Consider the following 17,965-nt stretch of genomic DNA (forward strand, 5'->3'; position numbering starts at 1 on the left):
GCTGAAATGGAACTTCAATGATGGGGAGTGGCTGGAGAGGGGCTTTGACCTGGTCTTGGGGTTTTCCCACTCTTTGGCATACCTCACAAGACCGGACATAGGTAGAAGCATCTTTGCCCATCCCCTCCCAGTGGAATGACCTCCCCAAATGGTCTCTGGTCCTGTTCACCCTAGCATGGCCACTAGGATGATTGTGGGCTAAGCTCAAGAGCTTGACCCAGTACTTAGTTGGAACTACCAACTGTCTCTGAAGATGCCAATCTTCCTGGTGTCCACCAGAAAGAGTTTCCTTGTATAAAAGTCCTCTTTCTACAACAAACCTGGATTGATTAGAAGAGCTGAGAGGTGGTGGGTTGCTCCATGCCGCTGTCCAAGCTCTCTGGAGGCTTCCATCTGCTTCCTGTTCAGTCTGGAACTGTTCCCTTCATGCTGGAGACATCAGTTCCTCATTGGATTGTGAACCTAGGCTTGGTCCCTCTGGAAGGGGATGGGGCTGTTTCTGTTGACTGTGAACCGTTCTCAGCTGGTGCACTATGTTGGGGTTCAGGATCCGGCTGAGCCTCTGGTGTAGGGTTATCGGCTGCTGCCAGTTCAGGTTTGCTGGGTCCCTCTGGTCTTGGGGTTGCAAGTACTGGATTCAGTGCTGGCAATGGGTCTGGTGCTGGTTGTTCCTCTGGTTCTGGTTCTGGGACTGGCTCTGTCTGGGTCTCTGGGACTGGATCCACTGCTGCTATTGGAGACATTGGCCTGGGGTCCGGGTCCATCACCTCTGACCAGGTCCTTGTAGAAGTTTCTGGAACAGAGCTAGGTGGGATGGCTTGCTTAGCCTGGCTGCAGTTGACCATTCCCACCCTCTTGGCTTGCTTAACAGGATTGGCCAAGACTTCCCCCAACAGCATGGGGATGGGATAATCATCATAGACTGCAAAAGTCCACGTTCCTGACCAGACCTTGTACTGGACAGGCAACTTGGCTGTAGGCAAATTGAAAGAGTTGGACTTGAAGGGTTGAATTGTCACTTGGATCTCTGGGTCGATTAAATTGGGGTCACTAAAGAAGCATGGATAGCCGACACTTGTGCTCCGGTGTCCCTCCATGCAGTGACCTTCTTCCCGCCCACACTCACAGTTTCCCTCCGCTCCAAGGTTATCTGGGAGGTATCTGGGCCTGAGGACCTCTGGTGTTATTCCAGTGCAATGAACTGTAATCTGTTGGGGTTCTTGGGGCAGTTGGCCTTTACATGCCCCTGCTCATTACATTTAAAACATCGTCCAGCTGATGGGTCACTGGGGCAAGGTGGGTTGCTGGAGAATGGTGTGGCGGGACAATAAGGTGTCTGGAGGGTTCCTTGGGGGCTAGTTGGGGCCTTGGGCTGCCCCCGGTAGTAGGGTGTGGTCTGAGGTTGTCCCTTCTGGTATCCGCTCCAACTACAACCACTTTTTTTCTTTTCTGCCACCTCCATCCATTTGGCTCCAATCTCCCCAACCTCGATTACAGTTATGGGCTTCCCATCTAGGATGTATCTTTTTATTTCCTCAGGAACACCCTCTAAGAACTGCTCCATTTGCATTAGGAAGGGCAAATCTTCTGGAGATTCAACACTTGCTCCCGATATCCAGGCATCCCAATGTTTCACAATGTGGTAGGCATGTCAGGTAAATGACACATCTGGTTTCCACCTTAGGGCTCTGAACCACCGACGGGAATGCTCGGGTTCATACTTGTTCATGTGTTCCTTAGGTATTTCAGCTGCCACCTCAGCTAAGGGTCCACTGAGCTGCGGCCTCAGCTCTACCATGTACTGGCCTGTAGAGATGCTGTACCCAAGGCAGGCCCTTGCGAAGTTTTCTAAGAAGGCCTCGGTATCATCGCCTGCCTTGTAGGTGGGGAACTTTCTGGGATGGGAAATGGTACCTGGAGAAGGATTGCTAGGGTTTGTTGGTTTATTCTGCTGAGCCTTTGCCTTCTCCATCTCCAGTGCATGCTTCCTCTCTTTTTCCTTTTCCTCCTCTTCATGCTTCCTCTCTTTTTCCTTCTCCTCCAGTTCTTTGTCCCTTGCCTCGATAGCTCTCCTGTGGGTAGCCTCCCTTTCCTCCTCAGCATGCTTCCATTCTTTTTCCTTTGTCTCCATAGCTCTCCTGTGGGCAGCCTCTTTGGCTGTTTCTGTTTTGAGCTCTGTCATGTTTGCCTCTCTGTTTTTAACTAACTTTACACCCGAGAGTTAGAAATAAAACAAACAAAAAGACTTGGCTTGTAAAATTTTGCTGTGCTGTCCAGATACCCATGTTCTCTGATAGTGATTGTCAGCCTACAGAAAAATCCTTTAAAAAAACCCTAACATCTTTGTCTCCAGGCAAATAGGCAGAAAACCCCTCTAATTCCTCTTAGGTAAAAAAAAAACTTCTTCAGGTCTGTGAAGACTTGTGAATTTCCCTGCAGGAGGTTAACTACCCTGCTTTTAGGTAGAGAAAACTCCAGCTCACAAAAGACAATTCCCTTTTGCCTCTGCTCTGGCTCCAAAGCAGAGGGGAAAAAAACTCTAACTGCTTTCAGCCAAAAACCTGCTTTTCAGCAGCCCAAAGGAAAAAAAAATATTTCCTTTTAAAATTTGTGCTTCTGGTTCAAAAAATCTCAAATTGATCTTGAAATAATTTCAAGTTAATCCCACTGCTCTGTCACCATGTCAAGGTTCCTTCCCCACTCTGAACTCTAGGGTACAGATCTCCTCAGCTTACTTTTACCAGCTTAGGTGAAATCTTCCCCAAGGTACAAACTATTTTACCTTTTGCCATTGGACTTTTTTGCTGCCACCACCAAGCGTCTAACAAATATATAATTGGGAAAGAGCCCACTTGGAAATGTCTTTCCCTCCAAAATCCTCCCCAAACCCTACACCCCGTTTCCTGGGGAAGGCTTGATAAAAATCCTCACCAATTTGCATAGGTGAACACAGACCCAAACCCTTGGATCTTAAGAACAATGAAAAAAGCAATCAGGTTCTTCAAAGGAGAATTTTAATAGAAGAAAAAGTAAAAGAATCACCTCTGTAAAATCAGGATGGTAAATACCTTACAGGGTAATCAGATTAAAAACATAGAGAATCCCTCTAGGCAAAAACCTTAAGTTCCAAAAAGACACAAAAACAGGAATATACATTCCATTCAGCACAGCTTATTTTCTCAGCCATTTAAACAAAACAGACTCTAATGCATATCTAGCTAGATTCCTTACTAAGTTCTAAGATTCCATTCCTTTGCTGTTCCTGGCAAAAGCATCACACACATAGAGAGAACCTTTGCTTCTCTGCAACCCCTCCAGCTTTGAAAGTAGCTTGTCTCCTCATTGGTCATTTTGTTCAGGTGTCAGCAAGGTTATCCTAGCTTCTTAACCCTTTACAGGTGAAAGGGTTTTTCCTCTGGCCAGGAGGGATTTTAAAGGTGTTTACCCTTCCCTTTATATTTATGACACACCACAACCACTAGCCCAAAGTAGGTCTAATGCTGAAACCTTAGCATCACTGATTTCAGCTGTAGAACATTTAACAAGACTCCTAATTGAGTCTACATTAACTCTGTTATTACACAGTGGTGAGACAAAGTAACAAATTGGTGTTTAGGGCAACAGGCAAACAATGTTAGTGCCACTTCTTTCTCTTAACTCATTGGGCTTTGGAACCCATGTCCATCACCTAGTGAATGCTACTTAGTTGAGGGTGAGTCCCTCAGTCATAAGGTGCCAAGTACAGTACTACTGTCCTTGATTCACATAACTAGGATAACAACCCTTTATTACTCCTGCCCCAATAACAAAGAGACTCGGGATCCCACAGCAGCCAAAGTGGCCATCTGAGCAAGCAGTCCCGTCATGCTAGGCAGGATGGGGGTGCCCATGCAAATGAGAACAGCCCTAAAGTCCTTTTCCACAGCTCACCACCAGATGTCAGGGGAGAGCTCATTCTGACTCTGCTTACAAAATAATGCCAAATAGTCAGAACCCTGCTTCAGAAGGAATGAACAGAACAGGACAATTATCGAATGATCCATCCACCGTTGTCCAGTCCCAGCTTCTGGCAGTCAGAGGTTTAGGAACATCCAAAACATGGGGTTGTGTCCCTGACCATCTTGGCTAATAGCCATTGGTGGACCTATCCTCCATGGACTTATCTAATTCTTTTTTTAAGCCAGTTATACTTTTGGCCTTCACAAAATCCCCTGGCGAGTTCAACAACTTGACTGTGCATTGTGAGAAGAAGTACTTCCTTTTGTTTGTTTTGAATCTGTTGCCTATTAATTTCATTGGGTGACCCCTGGTCCTTCTGTTCTGTGAAGGGGTAAATAACACTTCCCTGTTCACTCTCTCCACAGCATTCATGATTTTATGGATGTTTATCATATCCCGCCTTAGTCCTCTCTTTTCTAATCTGAACAATATCAGTCTTTTTCTCTCTCCTCATATGGAAGCTGTTCCATACCCCCTAATCTCTATCCCTTTTCCAGTTCTGATGTGTCTTTTTTTGTGTGTGGGGCAACCAGAACAGCACACAGTTTTCAAGGTGTTTGCACATACCATGGATTTATATAGTGGCATTGTGATATTTTCTGTTTTATTATCTATCCCTTTACTAAAGGTTCCTAACATCCTGTTCGCTTTTTCACTGCTACTGCACATTCAACAGATGTTTTCAGAGAACTATCCATGATGACACCAAGATCTCTTTCTTGAGTAGTAATAGCTAACTTAGACCCCATCATTTTGTATGTATCATTGGAATTATGTTTTCCAATGTGCATTACTATGCATTTATCAATATTGAATTCCATCTGCCATTTTGTTGCCCATTCACCTAGTTTTGTGAGATCCCTTTTTGACTCTTCACTGTCAGCTTTGGACTTAACAGTCCTGAGTCATTTTGGATTGTCTGCAAATTGTGCCACTTCACTGGTCCCTCCAAGATCATTTATGAATATGTTGAACAGCACAGGTCTCAGTACAGATCCCCGGAGAATGCAGCTATTTCCCTCTCTCCATTGTGAAAACTGACTATTTATTCCTACCCTTTGTTCCCTGTCTTTTAACAAGATACTAATCCATGAGAGAACATTCCCACTTTTCCCATGACTTCTTACTTTGCTTAAGAGCAGTTGGTGTGGGACTTTGTCAAAAGCTTTCTGAAAGTCCAAGTTCCCTGTATCACCCTTGTCCACATGCTTGTTGACTCCCTGAAAGCATTCTGATAGATTGGTGAGGCACGATTTCCTTTTACAAAAGCCACACTGACTCTTCCTCAACCTATCTTGTTTATCTATGTGTCTGACGAGTCTCTTCTTTAAAAGAGCTTCAACCAATCTGCATGGTACTGAGGTTAGGCTCACCAGCCTGTAATTGTCAGGATTGCCTCTAAAGCCTTTTTAAAAAAATCAGCATTACTTTAGCTACCCTGCAGTCATTTGTCCAGAGTTTTTCTGCAGTTTCCTATTTGAGTTCTTTCAGAACTCTTGAGTGAATACCATTTATTACTGTTTAATTGATCAATTTGTTCCCAAACCTCCCCTATTGATGCCTCAATCTGGGACAGTTCCTCAGCTTTGTCACCTAACAAAATGGCTCCTGTGTGGAAATCTCCCTCACATCCTCTGCAATGAAGACTGATGCAAAGAATTCATTTAGCTTCTTTTCAACAGCCTTGCCTTCCCTGAGTGCTCTTTTAGCATTTTGACCATCCAGTGATACCACTTGTTGTTTGGCAAGCTTCCTGCTTCTGAAGTACTTAAGAAAAATTGCTCTTAGTTTTTTTGTGTTTTGTTAGTTGCTTTTCATATTCTTTTCTGGCCCACCTAATTATACTTTTACACTTGTCTTGTCACAAATCATTGTGGAAATAGGTAGCTGGCCATTTAAGTGGTGTTGGGATTGAATCATTACAGACGAGCTGCCACGTAGGAGACTGGGTGAGCCAATGTTGAATTTCTCTGGAAAGTGGGAATCAATATTTTAATGTTACCATCAGTGTTAGCCATCTTAGTAATGAAATTTCATGCCCAAATTTACAGCCTGCTCTTTGTCACAATTGCTACTATATTGGCTAGAATAGTTGGCTTTGGGTTACACTTTGTTCCAGCCTTCATCCTGAATTTTATCAACCTACCTCATGGGCCAGATCCTCAAATGGTATAAACTGACCCAGCTCCCTTAACTTTAAAGGAGATAATCAAATATTCATTGATGTGATAATGCATTTCATTAGTGCTCTGACTGACGGGGTGTGGACCATTGGCCTTCTCCTTCCATCCACAGGCAGGACACAACGTATGAAGAAGGAAATGTCCAACTGAACAACTGTGACCAAGTTCCTTATCCTGGGATTCTCTGGTGTTCAAGAGCCGCAGGTTTTGCACTTTTTGGTGTTTCTAGTGATTTATCTGGCAGCCTCGATGGGGAATCTTCTCATCATCACAGTTGTTGCCTTTGACCACCATCTTCACACCCCCATATACTTCTTCCTGATGAATTTGTCCATGTTAGACGTCGGCTCCATCTCTGTCACCATCCCCAAATCCATGGCCAATTCCCTTATGAGTACCAGGTCAATTTCCTATTCTGGATGTATTGCCCAAGTCTTTTTCTGTATGTTCTTTGCTGTAACCGAGTTCTCCATACTCACCATCATGGCATCTGACCGATACATCGCCATCTGCCAACCTTTGCACTATGAGAGAGTGATGAGTGGGAAACCTTGTGTCCAAATGGCAGCCGGTGCCTGGATGATTGTTCTTGTCTGCACTGGACTGCACACTGTGAACATGTTTGCAATATCCTTCTGTGGCGGCAACATGGTGGATCAGGTTTTTTGTGAAATCCCCCAGCTACTCAAGCTCACCTGTTCTGACTCTTACCTCACTGAAACTGGAGCTCTTGTCTTTAGTGTCTGCTTAGCCTCCAGCTGCTTTGTTTTCATAATTGTGTTCTATGTTCAGATCTTCACCACAATGCTGAGAATCCCCTCTGAGCAGGGCTGGTGTAAAGCCTTCTCCACCTCCCTCCCTCACCTCATTGTGGTCTCCTTGTTCTTTTTCACTGTAGACTTTGCCTACCTGAAACCCACCTCCAGCTCAACATCAGGTCTGGATCTCATAGCTGCTGTCCTCTCTTCTTTGGTGACTCCAGTGATGAATCCCATCATCTACAGCATGAGGAACAAGGAGATCAAAGCTTCATTGAAGAAACTGATAGGGTGGAGGTTATTCACCTAAAATATAGTGTCCATCTTTCATCTTTGATCACAATTTCTTGTTGTGTTTTTCTTTATAAATATAATCAACTGACGGCATTATTGTCTCCTTGATAACATAATTTGAAATCTGTTTATGCAGAAAGGGGTATTTACACGGGTAAAAATGCAGACTCAAGTCAATGGACTTCCTGTATGTTTACACCAGTAAAAATAAGAACAGAACCTTTCTTTCTTTCTTTCTTTCTTTCTTTCTTTCTTTCTTTCTTTCTTTCTTATATTTTCTGTACTGCTGCCCACCATCACACTATCTGAGCACCTTCCCCCTAAAATGAATAGCCATAATCAAGTCCCCAGTGTACTTCATGAGGTCTTTTCCTTTTGGGGGGTATGAACTCTGCTGGGGGTACCATGGCTTTTGGTTAATTCTTTGCTTGTGTGACAGAGTGGGGTATGATGGTGTCACTTTGTGAACTTTGTGTGCAATATTTGTGGAAATATTGGCATGGTGATTGCACAAGTCTGGTCTGGCTCAATGGCAGCCTATTGTGTTGTATTCCAGACAGCTGACCTGCCTGGGAAAGGTGTTTGACATGTCATTGAAGGATCATCATTCAGAACCCATCAAGACTAGAGTCTGGGGCTATCGGTTTTTACAATGTCTCAACAATTCGGCCACCCCCAGAGAAAAATGATTTTTCTATACAGGGGGCCCACAGGCATGAATGTCGGAGATGGAGCTTCACAGTTTGAACCCATGGCCCAGAGATTGGGGCCTACTTAACAGTGCAATTCCATTCTTGGGGCCAACCATGGCCATGTGTAGAAAAGACTTTCAGGAGCAAGATGGCAGGAAGGACTCTGCACAGCTTGAAACACTGATGAACCTTGGACTCACAGAAACAGTGAGATCAGACCAGGAGAAGGGGGTGTCTCATAACTGTCTTGTTTTACAGATCTGTATCTGTCGAGGGCTTACTGCATACAGTTTCCTCTTGCTAAACCCTTTGCTAAAGCCGTGTTCCTTGCTTCTCTGCCGTATTCTTCTTAAAGGGGTTCAGCTAGAAGCCCAGAGTGAGCACAGCCGAGGTGAAGCTCTGGCCGAGTTCTAAGGCAGCTGGACAATGGCCTCCCATGGCCAAAGGAAGGGTGTCAGAAAAGGGGTCTGAGCTGGAGAGTGTTTCCTACAGCCCCAGAGCTAGAAACAATGATGAGACTCTACCCAGATGCACTTATCTTTGAAGTACATGGCTCCCATTGATTGGGCCCTCTTGCAAGAGACAGGTGACTGTACTGCTGGATAAAGGGCCAGCTTGTAACACCTTGTTTATCTGGCTTTTCTTTTATTTGATCAGTTTGTCAATTTGGTTTTAATTCTTTTTTCTATTTTGGGGAGGGGAGGGAAATGTTTGTTACATGGGAGGCATCAATATTCTGTCTAGCCTTTGGGAAGCCAACGTGCCATCACTTTGATGTTGTTTTCTGAGTGAGCTGAAGGTTTGCTTTCCATGATGATCAAGGGGTGGAAAGGATTTGCTGTAGCTCTCTGGGTGGCTGAGTTCCTGTTGAAAGGATTCTTTTGATGGCGCTGGGATTTTATTGTATTAGTTATGACATGTTAGGGGCTCTCGAGCCTTGGACGGGTGTCGTCATCATTTCAAACCTAAACTAAAACTACAGCCACACTCTCCTGTATTCTCTTAGATCGAATAAATGGGCTAAAGGTGTTAACATAATCCAGTCACTGTCCAACATTAAACAGTGTTAAAGAAGGTCTGGAACTTGGTGTACAGAGACCTCAGCTTGCTTCGCACCATGGCAAACACACCAGGAAAAATCCGCTATTAAGCCATGTCCTCAGCTGATGCAAAGCAACATAGTTGAAGTCAATGGAGCTATGTTGATTTACAAGGACCAAAGGAGGCAGATCATTGACTTCAGCAGCTCCTATAAACTTCAGACCATGCACCATAACCTGAACTCCACTTTCTCAACCTCCGTTTCGTCACACACTCTGTCACTGGGTGAGCCGGGCCTTTAGGAGGGAATGGATCCAACCCATCTGTGCCTTATTAACGCCTCTCAATGGGGCCTGAGAGAGAGCAGCTGGACTTTCTAAAGAGACAGAGAAGAATAGGAAACAGGAGAGGAAGCTGTGGCAGAGGCTGCAGAGCTGAGGAGGCACCTACACAGACCTTTGACTGAGGGGAGAGCAGAAGCAGAAGCAGATCCTGGGAAGGGATGAAAACTGTTCCCAACTTGGAAACTTGAAGATAGACAGAGAGCCCAAGGGAGGGGGGGCTGGGTCCAGCTTGAGACCGGGCTGGAAGACTCTTTTGTGCTTACTTTGAATTTTATGTTGTCATAACCATAGGGGTATGTTAGGATATAGATATTCAGGCCTCTCTGTAAAGGCCTATACTCTAAGAATGTAGGTGTATTCTTATCACTTAGCTAGTTCTAGAGGTATAAAAGAAAGAATCAAAATCACTTCTGCTGGTGTAAGGCCCTTCTCTTACTGTGGCAGCGTGAGGCCTTGTTCTTACGCTAAGGCCTTTGGCTAAGCAGCAGAGGCAGCGATAAACTGGGAAGCGAACAGTCACATCCTTACATCCCAACCTAGTCACATTGAAATAAGATGCTTGTCATAAATATAAAGGGAAGGGTAATCACCTTTAAAATCCCTCCTGGCCAGAGGAAAAATCCTTTCACCTGTCAAGGGTTAAGAAGCTAAAGGTAACCTCGCTGGCCCCTGACCAAAATGACCAATGAGGAGACGAGATACTTTCAAAAGCTGGGAGGAGGGAAAAAAACAAAGGGTCTCTGTCTGCCTGTGTGATGCTTTTGCCGGGGACAGAACAGGAATGGAGTCTTAGAACTTAGTAAGTAATCAAACTAGGTGTGTGTTAGATTATGATTTCTTAAATGGCTGAGAAAATAGCTGTGCTGAATAGAATGAATATTTCTGTCTGCGTGTCTTTTTTGTAACTTAAGGTTTTGCCTAGAGGGATTCTCTATGTTTTGAATCTGATTACCCTGTAAGGTATTTACCATCCGGATTTTACAGAGGTGATTCTTTTTACTGTTTCTTCTATTAAAATGTTTCTTTTCAAGAACTGAATGCTTTTTTCATTGTTCTAAGATCCAAGGGTTTGGGTGTGTGGTCACCTATGCAAATTGGTGAGGATTTTTACCAAACCTTCCCCAGGAAGTGGGGTGCAAGGGTTGGGAGGATTTTGGGGAGAAAGACGTTTCCAAACTACGCTTTCCTAATAAAAATAAACCCAGATATATGTTTGGTGGTGGCAGTGGAAGTCCAAGGGCAAAAGGTAAAATAGTTTGTACCTTGGGGAAGTTTTAACCTAAGCTGGTAAAAGTAAGCTTAGGAGGTTTTCATGCAGATCCCCACATCTGTACCCTAGAGTTCAGAGTGGGGAAGGAACCTTGTCAATGCTATTGGGCTGCTAGGCATTATCAGGACAGGATTGTATTCCTATCACCTCCAGAGAAAGGGAAGTGCCTAGAAGGTGTAAAAGGAAACTTAGTTTGATAGCATCCTGTCTGGCAAGAACTCACTTCTCAGTAGCTGAGATGTGAAATCCTCATTTCTGTGTTGTTCTGTCATTGTAGTTCCCATTTCCCTATTGTTTGTCTGTATAATCTCTGTCTGGTTCTGTGATTGTTTCTGTCTGCTGTATAATTAACTTTGCTGGGTGTAAACTAATTAAGGTGCTGGGATATAATTGGTTAAATAATCGTGTTACAATATGTTAGGTTTAGTTAACCAATCATTTTACTGAAATTAAACTAAAGTATAGCTAAGCAGAACTCAAGTTTTACTATACAGTCTGCAGTCAGTCGGGAAGTAAGGGGGGAATGGGAACAGGGAATGGGGGTGGGGAAATTGGAATCATATTTTGCCAGGAGGAAGAACGGGAACAGGGACACAGGTAACCCTCTGTGGTCTCAGAGCTGGGAGTGGGGGACACTAAGGAAGGAAAGTGGAATCATGCTTGCTGGAAGTTCACCCCAATAAACATCAAATTGTTTGCACCTTTGGACTTTGGGTATTGTTGCTCTCTGTTCATGTGACAAGGCCCAGGGAAGTAAGCGGGTGAAGGAATAAGCCCCCTAACACCAGGCAAGGTGTATTGGTTTACTTTTGTAAAGGTAAAGATACAAAGATACCTTTGTAAAGGTATCTGTGCCTTGGGCAAGTTTTAACCTCAGCTGGTAAAAATAAGCTTTGGGGGTCTTTCCTGCGGGTCCCCACATCTGTACCCCAGAGTTCAGAGTGGGGAAGGAAGCCTGACGTATGTTAATAAGCCAGACCACAAGAAGGGACACATGAGCCTTTGTGGAGTTATTGAGGAGCAACAAGGAAGGAAATGGAGGCCAGGCACTGCAGAGTCATCCCAAGTCACGACGTGGCACTCCAGAGGTGGCCACATTATTTATACATCCCTTTACCAAACTACCCTTTCCTATCCTATCCACATAATTCGTGGACATTGATGTAGTGGAGTTGTGTGCAGGGAGGGCTTAATTTGATCCATGGTGGAGACAGAAGACTGGCATTCCCAGCAGAGTAGAGTTAAGGTTGCTCAAGGAAATCTGCCTTTAGTTTTTCCCTTAACTTCTTTCAAGGGATGTTTGGGATTTTTCACTTGAGAGATTTTTCCCTTGAAAAATGTGATTTCATCAAAATTTACATTTCCTGCTGGACACCTGGAAAGCCAGACAGCATAGGTATCTGGGCAGCCGAGGAATTAGGCAGCAGTCAAGCTGAAAGTCAACCAGGAGCCTGCCTGGTTTCCACTAAAAGTTTCAATGGATTCAACACACTCCCATGAAAAGTTCCTATTTTGTCAAAACAGTATGTTCCAGTGGAAAATTGTTCCATAAGATAATTTTTGATCAGCACTAATCATTATATTTTAATGTATTTATCCCACTGATGGGGGTGATGTGCAAGTTATTATCAAGGTCACTCGAGAGAAGAAAGGGGAATCTGATTCAGAGACCATCAGCTTCTCTGCTCAGCCCATTATGTGAGTAAGATTTTGGGTGCAACATTGTGTACCAAACTATAGTGCCCAGTTTCTTGCCCGCAAGGATCAATGGGAAATTTAGGTAAACAAGAAAAGCAGGGTTACGACTCCAGGACTTTACTGCTTGTAGTGATAAATTATTTATTGCTTCAGATTCACCAGAGAACTTATCCCGTATTAAGCCAACCGCTAACTGATTAGGATACGTGGGGACTTTCCATGGGGTCATGGTGTTCCACCTCTCAGTCTTATCAAAAAGAAGACTGAGAGGTGACTTGATTAAAACCTATATATTCCTTCATGGGGAGAAAGTACCTGGTACTAAAGGGCACTTTCAAATTAGCAGGATAAGAACGAAAGGCTGGAAGCTGAAGCCAGACAAATGTGAATTAGAAATAGGGCACAAATGTCTAACAGTGAGGGTTTGAAGGGGTACAATGACCCCACACTGGCTGGAAAGAGGCTAATGAGGGCCCAGGTGCTCAGTCAGCCCTACCCTTTTACACCTATGAGAGCGGTCAAAGCCTGGAGGGAGCAATTGAAAAAGGAAAAGCCCAATACAGTAAGGGCTGAGCAGGTGGAGTGGACCTCTTGTGCTAGCACCTTGAAGGAAGGCCTGGCTGGGGTCAGAGAAAACTTATACATTGTGTGTAGGCAGACTGGTCTGGGGCCAGATGCTGTCCTGAGCCTCCTAGGTACCAGATCCTCTTTGGGGCAGATAGACCCCACCTTGGACCTGTACATTTGCTCTGTTCACCGTAACGAATCCTCTTTCCCTCTGGGATCTGTGGAGGAGGGAGCCTGAGAAGGAGCTGTGAGAAAGGCTAAGGGCCAGGCTCGTTGGTCAAGGGGTATGAGTCTCACTCGCTCTGGGTGCAAGAGGTCCCAGGTTCAAATCCCAGATCAGCCCTCTTGAGTTTCCTTGCAGGAAGGACCTGGGGATTGCAGAGGACAAGAAACTAGATATAGGTCAGCAGTGTGCCCTTGTTGCCCGGAAGGCCAACGGCATATTGGGCTGTATTAGTAGAAATATTGCCAGACGATTGAGGGAAGTGATTATTCCTCTCTTTTCGGCACTGGTGGGGCCACACCTTGAGTATTGTGTCCAGATTTGGTCCCCCCACCACTGAAGGGATGTGGACAAATTGGAGAGAGTCCAGCAGAGCACAACAGAAATTATTAGGAGGCTGGGGCACATGACTTACAAGGAGAGGCTGAGGGAACTGGGGTTATTTAGTCTGCAGAAGAGAAGAGTGAGGGGGGATTTGATAGCAGCCTTCAACTACCTGAAGGGGGGTTCCAAAGAGGATGGAGCTAGGCTGTTCTCAGTGGTGGCAGATGGCACAACAAGAAGTAGTGGTCTCAAGTTGCAGTGGGGGAGGTCTAGGTTGGATATTAGGAAACACTATTTCACTAGGAGGGTGGTGAAGCACTGGAATGGGTTACCTCGGGACGTGGTGGAATCTCCATTCTTAGAGGCTTTTAAGACCCGGTTTGACAAAGCCCTGGCTGGGATGATTTAGTTGGTGTTGGTCCTGCTTTGAGCAGGGGATTGGACTAGATGACCTCCTGAGGTCTCTTCCAACCCTAATATTCTATGATTCTATGACAGGCTGAGTTAGAAAGTAGCCCAGGAGGAGGCAAAGGGTGTGAATAGACAGAGCTGAACTGCTTACTACAGGGTACCCAGAGTAAATAGTAAGCCTGGGTTCCCCTCCCAGCCCCCCAAGGATGGTGGCACAAAGGCCCCCCAGAGATAAGCTGGAAGGCCAATAAAGCCTGAAGTCAGCCTGAAGACCTGGCATGAAGCCACTGGACTACTGAGGAGCTAGACTGGATTTACCTCAGATTGGATGGGAATATATGTGACTTGGCTGGAGGGCTGAGTTACGAGAAGTAGATCACAGCACAGCCAGAGTGACAGTCAGCAAGGAGTGCCGAAGAAGAAGATGACCTTGCTATGAATCATAGAATCATAGAATATCAGGGTTGGAAGGGACCTCAGGAGGTCATCTAGTCCAGCACCCTGCTCAGCGCAGGACCAATCCCCAACTAAAACTATGCCATGCCCAACCATGAGGAGGCACGCCAGCCAGCGAGTCACACTTCTGGAGAAGTCGATTAACCATTGGAACAAGCTACCAAGAGAAGTGGTGAATTCTCCATCTCTTGATATCTTCAGATCAAGAGCTGATGCTTTTCTGAAAGTTGCTTTAACCAAACACATGGTATTGGGCTAAATACAGGGGCAACTGGGTGAAATGTAATGTTCTGCTATGTACAGGGAAGGTGATTCAATGTCCCTGCTCTCCTAAGATGGTTGAATCTATGATCTCTCTTCTAAAGCTGTTGGTACTAGCTAATTCAGAGACTGGAGAGTGGACAAGGTGGATGACTGGCCTCCTCCAGAATGGCAATTCCTATGTCCCTTAGAATTGGTAAAGAGAAACACCTCCTTTGATGTTAGACATTTTCCTGTCTCCATAACTATTCCTTTGAAGCTAGAAGTTGTCCTATTTCCACAACTTTCTCTCTGAGGTTAGGAGTTCATGTATTAAACTTGTTTGTAAGTTCTAAAAATAAAATGGAGCATTAACGCTGCCTTTGCGGCAATTGTAAATTCCCATTAGCATAAGTTTCCAGGGAATTGTTTCACTCTCATATAACAAATCAGAGAAGGCATTCAGTTTCTGGGATCAGATAAAAGCCAGGAGAATAGAACAGGGGATCCTCTGTAGAACTCTTAGGTCTTTTTACTGTGGTCCATGAAGAAGATGGTGATAGACTCTGGATCCTGGATCCTGATCTCGGAAAGGCTGCATGAAGAGGTCACTTCAGAGACTCCAGCTTTTATTATACCTGTTTTTGAGGAAGCACAACCTTTCTCACAAGATTCACAGAAGGTAAAGGTAAAGGTAATGTGTAACAGAGATCCTGTGTTTCTGTAAGACACAAGCTGAACAGACAGTTTTAGACGTATGTAGAACACCCTGGGTTTACTCAGAGTCAGCCCTAGCCAGAGCTAGATGGCAGGAATTTGTGAGGATTTATGAGAATTTCTGCCTCCCCAGTCATTCACTGCACAAAAGCCACATATTCAGTAGGAGGAACAAACCTTAAAATAGGAAATCTTCAATGAGGTATCTAGCTAGTTAACTCTCTGTCTGCCCATCTATCGCTATCTAGCCTTCCCTCCACAGTCTAGCTTTATTTCTACCAGTCTATCTGGCAGTGTCTCTGTCTCTCCTTCATCTATCTATCTACCTATCTATCTAACTTCATTAATTTGCCATCAGAGTGATTTCTAAGTTACAGAAGATAAAAGAAACCCTAAAACACATGAGTTTACAGTTCAATATGACGGCAAAAAATGCAAGTATTAAAATGAATATTGTATTCTATCTCATATTTGCAAGGCTAGTCATTCTATTAAAACTCCCTAAACAAAGACATAGAATAACAAACAAACAACTACTATTGTATTGCTTAATTCAAAATTCACATACAAATTCATCACTAACTAAGATATCAGTAAAAAATACAGATATGTGTATGAGAAGGAGGTAGAATAATGAATCATAGAACTGAAGGGCTGCAAAGGATCTTGAGAGGACACCAAGTCCAGCCTCCTGTGCTGACCATCTAGACCATCTCTGACAGGTGTTTGTCTAAGCTGCTTTTAAAAAAGTCAGATAATGGGGATTCCACAACCTGCCTTGTAACCTGTTCTGGGGCTTCCCTATCCTTAGAGTTAGAAAGTTTTTCTACTGTCTAAACCAAATCTCCCTTGCTGCAGATAAAGCTGATTGCTTCTTGTGAGACCCTTAGTGGACATAAAGAACAAGTGATCCCTGTCCTCTTTGTAACAACCTCTTACATGTTTGAAGACTCATCAGGTTCCCCCTCCGTTTTTTCTTCTCTAGACTAAATATGCCCAGTTCTTTCCACCTTGCTTCATAGGTCGGGTTTTCTAAACCTTTTATCATTTTGTTGCGCACTTCTAGATTCTCTCCAATTTGTCCACATATTTCTTATTGTGTGATTCCAAAACTGAACCTAGTCCTCCAGCTGAGGCCTTCTCGGTGAGCTTATGCTCAAATAAATTTGTTTTTGTTAAAAGAAGAGGAGTACTTGTGGCAACTTAGAGACTAACAAAGTAACTCCCTCCCCACAAAGGTACCTGTTTCATGTCATATTTCACAAGCTATTATTACTACTTTTTAAAAATTACTTTTCTTGCTAGAATCCATGGCAGACACAAAGGAGAGAAATCAAATGTCCATCACAGGATTTATCCTCCTGGACTTTGGGAATCTCCATGAACTGAAAATTCTTCTCTTCCTGCTCTTTCTGGCGATCTACATTGTGACAGTGGCTGGGAACATCCTCATTGTTGCACTAGTTGTGTCCCATCAGTACCTACACACCCCCATGTACTTCTTCCTGGGGAACTTGTCCTGCTTGGAGACCTGCTACACCTCCACCATCCTGCCCAGGATGCTGGCCAGTCTCCTGAATGGGGACAGATCCATTTCTGTTCGTGGCTGCCTGGTACAATTTGATATCTTTGGTTCTCTGTTAGCTGCAGAATGTTGTCTCTTATCAGTGATGTCTTACGATCGGTATTTAGCCATATGCAAACCACTGCATTATGCAGCCCGCATGAATAGTAGATTTTCCTTCCAGCTAGCAGCTGGGTCTTGGCTAAGTGGGTCTGTAGTCAGCAGCATCACAGTATGTTGGCTATCACAATTGATTTTCTGTGGCCCCAATGAAATTGACCATTTCCTTTGTGATTACACCCCATTGATAAAACTGTCCTGCAGTGACACCAGCTTGATGGTTCTTGTGATTTCCCCTGTCTGCTTCATATTCATTCTTCTCCCATTTCTATTAACCCTGGCATCTTACGTGGCTATCATCAGCACTGTCCTGAGAATCTCTTCCAGCGCTGGGAGGCAAAAGGCTTTTTCCACCTGCTCCTCTCACCTCATCGTGGTGACAATTTTCTATGGGACCCTGTTTGTTGTTTACATGCTCCCAGAAACTGCTGCACTGCGAGACCTGAACAAAGTGTCCTCCGTCTTCTACACCATCCTGACTCCCGTGGTCAATCCCCTCATCTACAGCCTGAGAAACAAGGAGGTCAAGGAGGCCCTGAGAAAAGCTCTAAGTAAGACTATGGCTTTTATAACCAATCACAAACTTTTTTCTCAACATTTATTGTAAGTTGCAATAAAATGGATATAATGGGAGCTCATCAAGTGGTGTAATATAGCAAACCACAGCGCACGTGGGAGCCCTGAATTATTCGAGCTGCTCTATTACCTACAGTGAGACCCCTGGTGTGCAGGAAGGCCAGTTTCTAAGTAATGATTGCAGCGCCAGGTATTCGCTGACTCATAAGGCGTGGTCTGGATGGACCTGGATCTGCCTGGGGTAAAGTGAGCTAAAGGAGCTGCACTGCGACATGGGCAGAGCATGTCCAGCCCACCCTGAACTGAACTCCACTGATGTCAGTGGGGACTTAAGGGGTTTATTCCTGATGAAGTTCCCTATAGTGCAGCAGGTCTACGCGAGGTATACGATGTTTGCAGTGTTGTTTTAGCTGTGTTTTTCCCCAGGATATTAGAGAGACAAGGTAGGTGAGGTAATATCGTTTATTGGTCCAGCTTATGCTGGTGAA

At 44.5% G+C, this 17,965-nt stretch overlaps 1 protein-coding gene across 1 annotated transcript; it reads left to right on the forward strand.

Moving 5' to 3' along the window:
* Nucleotides 1–16,527: 16,527 nt before the first annotated feature.
* Nucleotides 16,528–17,508, forward strand: LOC144258677 (olfactory receptor 11A1-like). The gene has a single exon (XM_077806867.1). It carries the CDS (start codon nt 16,528–16,530, stop codon nt 17,506–17,508), a length of 981 nt encoding a protein of 326 aa, XP_077662993.1.
* Nucleotides 17,509–17,965: the final 457 nt, after the last annotated feature.

The sequence above is a fragment of the Eretmochelys imbricata genome, unplaced genomic scaffold (genome assembly GCF_965152235.1).
Source record: "Eretmochelys imbricata isolate rEreImb1 unplaced genomic scaffold, rEreImb1.hap1 Scaffold_33, whole genome shotgun sequence".
In the NCBI taxonomy this organism is placed as follows: domain Eukaryota; kingdom Metazoa; phylum Chordata; order Testudines; family Cheloniidae; genus Eretmochelys; species Eretmochelys imbricata.